Below are 9,664 nucleotides of genomic sequence, written 5' to 3' on the forward strand. Positions count from 1 at the left end.
AGAGGGGGTGGTGGGTGGCTGAGTTGACGATGCTTTGAGGGGCTGTGTTGGCAAAGGACAAGCAGCGTAGGCGAATAGCAAGGCATTCTAGGACGAGCCAAGGCAAGCCTAAGTCATTCAGGACGTTAGAGGCGGCCACAAGCCACAGCAGTCGGTCAACCTGTTCAGCTGCCCCTCATAGTCATGGATACTCAGCCTCGAGGTCCTTCACACCTTCACACTTCCATTAGCCCCCATGTCATCAGGAATCTCAGGAAAACTTGACGCCCATTTGAAACTAGACCCTACCGCATAGTCGTTGCTGCTGCCTTGTCGTCTATAGCTTGCTTCAGAAAGCGCATCGGACTGACCATCATCAGCCTGAGCTGTGTGGCACGATACTGGCGCCTCTTTGCCTGATTGCACAGCCACTCGCAAAATCTTTATGAGCAGACAGACGGAAGACGCTGAGCAGCATCAGTGCCTCGGATCGCGAAGACATGCTACTAGTGAGTTTAATGAGGGATTTATGTGTTGATGCTGATTTGCAGGTGTGCAACAAGATGGCGAAGAGCCAAAACAACGCTTCCAGAGACTGCGAAGCAGTAAGAACACAGCCTACTGGCAGCCAATCTCGAGCCGATATTGTGGTGGATTTGTACTGCGGGCTCGGACTGTGGGTTTGCGGTACTGCGTTGAGCTCGACGCAGTTAGCATTACAGCCCGAACGAAGCGAGAACGTCATCTTGGCCAGATGGCAGGAGGTAAGTACCATGAATGCGGGAAGAGAAGAAGAGAGACTAAAGCAAGCCAGACTGTCATATCACCTTTGGGTGAGCTGCCAGGCATAGCCTTGGTTGGTCTCATTGTAGCATGCTCGACTGGGTATGCGGTATCGTGTGGACAGGCTTACCGCCGAGCGCCAAGGCCGATAGCGATGGCGGGCGCATCCTGTATTGCGATTGTTATGTTGGAAAGCGCTTGGAACGTGCTCAAGGTAAGCTCGGTGGAGCGGCTCGCTGTCGCTCTGCCGTCCATGGTTAATGTTGGCCTCATGTGGGCGCTGGGCATGCGGGCAAAGCAGTGCGTGGCAATGCGAATACCAAGGCAGGAAGATGATGAGATGTGACAATGGAGAAACTGTGGCAGTTGTTGAATCGAAGTCATATGGAGAGATGGCGTGCAAGGCACTATGCCGCAGTTTGAATCAAAAGCCCGCTTATGTCAACCATACTGGTGGTGCGAACAGGGTCAGATTGCGCACGTGAGCACTCCCCTTTGTTGGGACTATTTCGGTGAGTATACATACATATGCGTCCGAGGATGTAATGCTACCAGAGAGATTGTTTAGTTGTTGTTGTTGTTGTTGTTGTTGTTGTTGTTGTTGTTGTCGATTTGGTTGAATGAGGGCTAGGGTTGGGTTTGAATTACACATGACAAGCCGGCCTGCGGATGAATTGTTGGTTGGAGTCGTACCTCGAAGGTATATGGATACTTGGTCAGCTGGATATGATGATGATTGCTCAGTCCAACATGGAGGGTTTTCGCTTTGCGCTTTGCAGCTAGTAGGTATCCATGCACGACCCCGACCCGAGGAACTTAGCGTGCCTGTAGCTACGCACGTACTAGGACTAGGTAGTCGTAGTGCGCCCGCCGCTGCGGAAACTGGTGTGCCGCCGATGCCATCATACCTAGCAGACCCTGGGCGTGTGTGACTATCCGCCTCTTTATCCACCATTACTACAACTGACGCTTCTCCTACGCTGCAATCGCCATCTGTAGCTTCGGTACACCCTCCAAGGCATCAGGCCCGTATCTGAGAGTCTGAAGGTATGCAACACACCCCATCCCACTTGCGTGCCTGGGAGCGTGCTCACAAAAGTCCCCACCAAGGGCTGCCGCCCGTCTATGGACCTCACGCCGCCTCTCCTTTCCACGAACCACCGCTTTTAGCATACTCAAGGCGCAAAGGCTGGGGAGCCTTTGCACCGAGACACCATGCCGTCATCGCTGCAGACTGTGGCTATGATGTTGTATGCATCATGGTGTTGCTGGACTTCAGTGCAAGTCGCCATCGAGCACATCTCGGCGCTTCAACAGCTCCCGACATCGCCACGAACAGTGCTACGCTACATCGCTGCCACCTTTGTAACTGCACTCCTGCTGTCGCTGAAGCAGCGCTGCCTTGAGGAACCAACAACAGCGCCTTCTACCAGCCGTCTGCCTCCAGGTACGTGTGTGACCACATGAATCACAGCGATTGACTGACCAAGATTGGAGACATCTCCCATGTAGCCCACGTATCACGACCGCCCGTATCGCCCGAGCTCGTCGCCGCGCCTACTGTCATGCCCGTTGCTGCCCAAGAACTGCCCCCCAGACCGACGCGCAAGCAACGAAGGCGGTTATACCAAGCGAAGCAACGGGGGAGAGCTAAAGAGGACGAGGCAAGAAAACAGCGTGAAAGGCTCTCCAGACACGGCGCTTCGCCGAGCATTGCGTATAGTCAGCAGCCGCTCACCTGGTACCAGCAGGCTCCGGGCGCAGTCTTCCCGGCCTCAGTTCCTCTTACGACGCACAACTATTACGCACCGCTTTCAAGTTTCGGGAGTTACAGTGCGGCCTCCCCGACACCATACAGCGAGATCAACTGCTACCATGCAGATTGGGCAGGCTTCAACACACCGCGGACGCAATGGTCACAGCACCAGATGCCTCAGCAGCCACATGGCCTACACTGGAGCATTCCCCAATGGTCTGCCAATGTGCCTGACCTCTCAAGCTCGTCGAGCAGTGATTACGCACCATCTGGGGCTCATACACCAGGAGTATTGCACGGTTCTGCACCTCAGTGCCAGATCCTGGACGACTGCCACATCGAGGGTTTCCATTTGCCCTCCAAGTGCGCACTCGAAGACGTGTCTTGTGGTACAAGCGTCGCGTCAGACTTGAAGGTGGACGAGATTGACCTTGCCACACGTATGCGAGTCGGTAGTTATGTCGAGATATCTGCTCCCGCAAATGCCGACACTGGCGATCGTGACCTCTCGGTTTCTATACCAAAGGTCGCAGACCTGAGCTGGGTCACGGAAAAGGATTGGCATCGGCCGGCTCTGAAACGGATGGCGCGTGTGCAGACTGCCCCATTAGAGCATGCCTGCCATGAAGCTTCGCGTTATATGTCCTGAGACTTCAAGTATGTCTTTACTCCATCGCAATGCAAGATTATTTGCTAATATCTGCAGTCGCCATGCGCCGGCGTACCTCTCCTGGCACATCCGCAGTCCCCACGGTCCATCTCTTTCAGATCTACTCGCATTTCGGCGTTCGGCGTTCGGCGTATACGATAAAGGTATTGGCAGTAGCATGCCATGGCGTTAATAATCAGTCGCAAGTGCTGCACATTTGGAGGTGTTCATTGCTTTTGGCGAAAAAAAAAAACGATACACAAGGGGAGGTTGAGAGGATTTGCATAAGAAGTGGAGAGGACAAGCTTTTGTTTAGGCCGACTGTGGTCCGAGCCATTAGTGCGTCTGTGATCCATGTAATAACAACGCTGCTTCTTTGAACATTCCATGTAATTAATTATGGGCCAATTTCAAGGTTCGGGATATCTTTCTTATCCGCATTCAACGCGGCGCTATCGCCATCCCCGCTGCGGCTAACATTGCTTATATATAGTTCAAATTAAAAGTTGAAATTAGACTAGGAAATCACCCTTTTTTCTCTCCAAAATTCCCAGTATTGGGTTATTGCTTTTATAACTATGCTGTTGTTCAAGATCACTTTATTGAATCAGCCCATAATAGTCAGTTGATCACTACCCATATTGACAGTCCGCAAGATTTATAGAATGATAGCTTGATATTAGCGTGCGCCGAACACTACAAAAGAAAGCTCCTTCGTTGAACTTATGACTTCTCTGCAAATCCATCAGAGTCTGAAATAGGAATGGGAACAAAATGATCAAACAGCTTCCCATCCTCGGTGTAGTTTTGATACTTCGCAATCCACATATACAACTCGAAGTTCCACGTCCCATCCGGGCCCGGGGTTTCCGTCATTGGGACACGCGCCATCTGTGGACGCGGATACGCTGTAGCCCACGCGTAATTCGCACCATATTTTGTGGCAATATCTTGTCTAACGCAAACCCCAATAGTGAAGAGTACAGTGCGGCCCAGATCAGCTATGACGCCGCCTGTCGCGATCTTTCGGATGTCATCCGCGATGCTGCTGAAGAGGTTGTTACCATTGGCGTCATCACGGTATTCTCCTCCTGTCTTCAACTCAATGACATGCGAGATGGAAGATGCTTTCGTGGGAGTTAGATCTGCGGCGGCACTTGGGAGGTTTGCGTAGACGTGTCTCTCGCGTTCAGGTTTCCAAGTATAGCCGTAATCATTGAGCCACTTATTTGCCAGCTCGACCTGGAGCCAACCTTCCCAGCCGCCCTTCTGCTGGTAGATCTGTTGATCTATGGGCCATCTTGCGACGAGGAAGTCTTTAACGAAACGCTTAATGTCGACGGTTTCGCGAACGGGGTGCCCAAGGCGAGGACGATTAGATCCAATGTACACTGAAGAAGGATTGCGCCAGGAGCAGGGCAGAAATTTGACGTATTGGATCGCCAGAGAGCGAAGATAGTCGTCACTCGCTCCAGCGAAGCCGACACAGCAGGTATTGGCTCTCCTAGTGTATCCCCTCCATATGCTGGTATCTCCCCTGCCCATAATCTTACCACCCGGGTTAGACACGGTGGCGATCTTGATGCTCTTGAGAGAGTCATCTCCCCACCACCACTCAGAGAAGCCTGAGAGGAAGGTGTCACCTGGCCCGAGATCCATTGACTCATTTTTGTCTCCTCCGCCACCGCCATGTGCAACCGAATAATCGTGCTGATCACCTAGTTGCATGAAATACCAGGTATCAATGTTGTCGATTGAATCACCAGACCTAACAGTGATGGAGACTGGCCGAACGAGTCTTGTAATCATGTCTAATGAGATATCGGACTAGCTCGTGTACACCCAGGGACCTGGTGACGAGACGGCAAGGCCCCACTGCGCCACAGGATATTCGAGATCGGTTGATTGGTATACTAGAAGTGGTACACCGGGCGTTGTTGGCGCCTTGCTGACTTTTGTTCGCCAGTCAAGTAATTGTGCAAGGATCTTTTGAAGACTGACATTGGTTGTTGTAAGCCTAGGGTCAACAGGCAAGCATCCGTAAAAGTCGTAGAGCTGCCTTGTGTCTCTGATAATTTGGATGATAGACTGCGCTTGCACAACAATACTCGACAGGCCCTTTGCCGGGTCGATATCGTTATCTCCATCCCATTGTTGGCGGTAGTCATTGATTGTCCCGAAGTCCGTTGGACATCTCTTCAAGGTGGAGTAAGATTGTGTTGAGAATTCCAAGATTGTTGGACTGTCCAGCTCGAGATTACCGAAGCCAAGTACCCACTTGACGAAAGTGTCATGTGTCGGTAACGCTGTCGAAAAGCCCACCCCCGACTGTCTGAAGCTGTAAGTCGTGTTGGTTCTCTGGCGGATGTTGTCGATCTTGACTGCAAAATCAGCGTCGAAGCTGCCGCCCCAAACTGAAAAATCACTGTCTGCCTGAGCAACGACACTGTTGTAAGTGGATTCATTATATGCGACAAAGTTATACGCCGCCATTGACTGCCCTCCCATACTGATTGACGAGATATATGAATCACCTCCGCGAGTGTACAAGTCCAGTGCGTCGGTCGGTGCGGGATCTGGGCCTATGGCTGTAGCCAAAGAATTGCCACCGGTGATCTTGGAAGCCACAACTAGAATTGTAACGGAGGAAGTTGTTGTCTGCATGGAATGGGCCCAATTCCTGCGGGCCTGGAAGCTGCCCCATGAAATGCTGGCGCCGATTCCGGCGCTCATATCGAGTGCAGAGAGTGTTTGTTCCATTGTCAAGCAGACATACACATTGGTTGAAATACTCGCTGACACCGGGTTCATGTTGCCCACATGTATCTGGCTGGGCATGGCAGACTGGCGGAAAGAGTTGTAACCATCTCCAAGAGTAGTTACCGGCTGAGCAATGCCTTCACCTTTGTTGTTATCTGCTGACATCTTGTGACTGTGTAGGGCCGTATAAGTGTTGAAATTTGCCTTCATTAACAAGCTCTTCGATATAGATATTGATAAGCACTACAGGTGAATGTAAGTTGATATAAATATCGTACATATGTTAACTAAAATAACAAGCCACATCACATGCTATTCTGAGCTGACAACTGGAGACCTCGTCAGACCTAAAAAAACAGTGCATTGAGGGGGTTGACCATTATTATTGAAAAGAAGAATCATGGCTCACTCCCAAGCTGAAAGCCCTAGTGCCATCTGAAAATTGACTAAAGTATTACAAAGGAGCTGAAGGCAGGCTAGTAGGCGCCATGCGGATGTATGAGCGGGCGCTTTTGGGGTTCAATAAGGCACTTGGACAAAAACACAGGTTGAAACTGGGCAGACCGTGCTATTAATGGATCAAGAATCTTGGAACTCCCCCAGTTCCAGTCAGTCCACAACCTCAATTAACACTCTACAGAGACGCTCGATGCCCGGTTGAACGCAGCAGCTAGCCTATTCTATGATAGCGAAGCTACAGTAAGCTGTAATAAAGTTTATATCAGTTATCCCACTCACAAACCTACGTCCTAGTACCCTACATTACATCGCTGACAAAACGCCAACTATCAGACCTGGTGTCGCAGCATTTGCAAGGCCACAAAAGCAATAACTTCAGCTGATCTGAATTAACAAGCCACCACCGCAACAAGAACAAGCAATAGCTATGCACCACACCATCCCTTTTTCCACATGACTACACACCTCCACGTGTTGTCAGGATCTGGCCCAAGCCGGGCCAATCCAGCCCTATTCGGGCCTAGACAGCTTATCCACGTGACGCTAGGCCTCACTAGGACTATATATACTCCACGACCAATAGAGTAGCTCTCTAGTGATCCGTCTCGTGTTAATACGACTGTTTGCATGAGTATATATCTGATCCACCTCGTGCTGTACTACAACCTAGCCAATAGTCTAACAATAAGGGGTGGAAAAGGTAGAAATACGGATAATAAATCATATTTGTTAACCTGCGTCTCTACTTGAGAAGGGAACCAAAAATGGGACCTGGCGGTAAAACATTATCGCCATATCCTGGTGGCCTCTGAGTGGGTATAACTAGCTGGGGTTCAACCTGACCCATGATGCACAGCCACGAATATGGAAAGCCTAGTCAATGAGCAGCCAATCAAGTGATTGGATGTATGGGCGACCAAAAATGGTGCCCTTAGGATACTCAATGGAGACACATCTGGCAGTGGAATACAACAGTACTTCGCCGCAATAGGGAGGGACCATGAGAGTAGAAAAATGCGTCAGAGTAATGACCGTGACCAGTGGAGAGTATTGTGCCGTGAGCGGCTATCAAGATATATTCGTAAGTCAACAGAAAACTACATGGAAGTAGAGCTTATACTATCGAAGAAAGCACTCACTACACATCATCTACCTAAACACCTTCTTGGGTAATCATCACTTTGGCCTGGTATTGATGGCGTTTATCAGATCGAATTAGTCCATTGGAGCTATCGTCGCCGCGGTAAAGATTTATACGTTGAACAGGTAACTTCTCTCTTCCAAAGACGTCAGACAGCATGACTACCTATGTACATCAAGTCGCACGAATAAGACCATCCATCAAAGACACGAAGTGCTCCGTCTTTAAAGAATCTTTAGGAAGAAATCAGTCTTTGTCTTTCAGGAAAGCCTGAAGCTTGGCGCGCCCATCCAACGCCTTTATCAAATCGGGCGCCTTGAACGAAGCTTCGACGATGGGTGCTGGTGTCTCATCCTCTTTGCTCTTCCGGATTGGCCACACCTCAATGGATAGCGTGAACTGATCGAAAGTACCTTTGGAACGCTTTGCAAGAACTGATCCGTAGATGATAGACTTCTCGAGACGCTGAATGCCCCAATTTTTGCCTTGCCAGTCTTTGAACATATCGGGGGCTTTCTTGATGAGGACATCGCGCGACTTTTGTACTTTGGGCAGCTCTAATTTTGAGGACCCACTGTCGGGTATCTTCTTATCCAGGCTGATAGACAGGGTATGCTTCTGGCATCCAACCTCCACTTGAGCATTGTAGGAGATAGTGGAGTCGAATCCGTCCTGTTTGGCCTTGTTGAGCGCTGCATTGGTGCTTTCCTCGGTGGTGGCTGAATTTCCTTCATTGACTAAGTATCGCTTCTTATATGTCAACTCAATATTATCGACGTTCTCTTCCTTACGAATGCGCAGGTTCCAGCCGCTGTTGTAGATGTCCTTCTTTACTGTGTCTACAAATTGGACATTCATCTTCTTGGTGCTCTTGAGATAGTAAAGGCTGCCAAAACATCATTCTTGAGTTTGCCGTCAGATCCAAGGACCACTGAGGGGTTGAGGAGGAGTTTGACTTCAAAGTTGGGAACCATATCAGACTCCATAGTCTTTGAATCGTGAGAAGAATTGCTAGTGATATGAAAATTCATGTGTCTGAGCAATATTGCACGACAGTAACGGAATAAATGTCAGGTTTGAATAATGTTACGCAAAAAGCTTTACTCTTTCAAAATAGGGAAGTTAGGTTCATGCTTGTTGTTGGTGGGCTTGTGTAATCTGCATTTATTGTTCAGCTGCGGCTGAAAGACTCGCATTCCCGTAGATAGAGCCAAATGGAGGATTCCATCCGGTTGAGAAACCCCGCCCAAGCTAACTTTCGTCCTCCATTCAGGCTCGTTATCAGTCAAGATTCACTAAGCAGCACGTGGTGGCATCCAGACACAGGCCGGAACAGAATAAGCTAGGTACCATCATGCATGACTCCGCATTGTTAGTTACACAGACAGTGAACTGCGCTCTTGCTCCGCTGCTTTGTGGAACGCTGACCGTTCGAGACTTATGGTTATGGATAGTTATCTGGATGACCGGCTTAGCAACCATTAGCTTAACAAAGTCTTCCATAACCAGTTAGAGGAGATGTTGTTACTAATGATCTCTGTCAGAATGGCTGGAAAGGGCTTTGGTACGCCAGCGTCTGCTGATTAGATTATCCAAATAACCATGATAACCACATGACCAGCTATGAGCTGACGACGCGACGATATCTGACCGGTAAGGATAACAGCTCACCTATAGCAACCTCAAACTTTAAAAGTGAAGTCATGTGCAGTCAACTTTACCTCAGCCAGCAGAGCCAATCTTTCAAACAAGTACATGAGCGAAACGGCTCATTTTAGGGGTTATCGTTGCCAAGATTCGGCTCATTGCTTGGCCGTTCATGGCCATGAGCAGGCCAAACTCAGCTCGGCCACTCTAGCTCTTCTTAGCCAGCCTTAGTTTTATCTAACTTATTAAAGTAGATATAAGCACTAAGAATACTACCTTAGCTTAGTAGCTGTTCGTCTACGTAGAATGTAGACTCTTTATCTAATATTGCTATTATCATGCTCTACCCGTGCCTAATAACATTAAAACGTCTTATAACCACGCTATTAAAGACTATAAGAGCTAGTAGAAGATAGAGTTAGGCTGGTCATTGGGTCTCCACATCGGGATCTCAAAAACGCTATTATCTCCACCAATACTTACCCGATTG

The 9,664-nt window shown here is 49.2% G+C and overlaps 4 protein-coding genes across 4 annotated transcripts; 2 read left to right on the forward strand and 2 right to left on the reverse strand.

Annotated features, from left to right (window-relative positions):
* Positions 1–542: 542 nt before the first annotated feature.
* COCVIDRAFT_24374 (hypothetical protein) lies at positions 543–1,108 on the forward strand (the record flags this gene model as incomplete). The annotated part of the gene is made up of 2 exons (XM_014703843.1): positions 543–743; positions 794–1,108. The coding sequence occupies 2 exons, from the start codon at positions 543–545 to the stop codon at positions 1,106–1,108; spliced, it is 516 nt and encodes a 171-aa protein (XP_014559329.1).
* Positions 1,109–1,977: 869 nt separating this feature from the next.
* COCVIDRAFT_24375 (hypothetical protein) lies at positions 1,978–3,360 on the forward strand (the record flags this gene model as incomplete). Its single annotated transcript, XM_014703844.1, has 3 exons — positions 1,978–2,209; positions 2,260–3,160; positions 3,225–3,360. 3 exons carry the CDS (start codon positions 1,978–1,980, stop codon positions 3,358–3,360), a joined length of 1,269 nt encoding a protein of 422 aa, XP_014559330.1.
* A 530-nt stretch (positions 3,361–3,890) lies between these two features.
* On the reverse strand, positions 3,891–6,092 carry COCVIDRAFT_13750 (hypothetical protein; the record flags this gene model as incomplete). Its single annotated transcript, XM_014703825.1, has 2 exons — positions 3,891–4,951; positions 5,018–6,092. 2 exons carry the CDS (start codon positions 6,090–6,092, stop codon positions 3,891–3,893), a joined length of 2,136 nt encoding a protein of 711 aa, XP_014559311.1.
* Positions 6,093–7,773: 1,681 nt separating this feature from the next.
* Positions 7,774–8,385, reverse strand: COCVIDRAFT_24377 (hypothetical protein; the record flags this gene model as incomplete). The annotated part of the gene is made up of 1 exon (XM_014703845.1): positions 7,774–8,385. The coding sequence occupies one exon, from the start codon at positions 8,383–8,385 to the stop codon at positions 7,774–7,776; it is 612 nt and encodes a 203-aa protein (XP_014559331.1).
* Positions 8,386–9,664: the final 1,279 nt, after the last annotated feature.

The sequence above is a fragment of the Bipolaris victoriae genome, assembly GCF_000527765.1.
Source record: "Bipolaris victoriae FI3 unplaced genomic scaffold scaffold_19, whole genome shotgun sequence".
Lineage (NCBI taxonomy): Eukaryota > Fungi > Ascomycota > Dothideomycetes > Pleosporales > Pleosporaceae > Bipolaris > Bipolaris victoriae.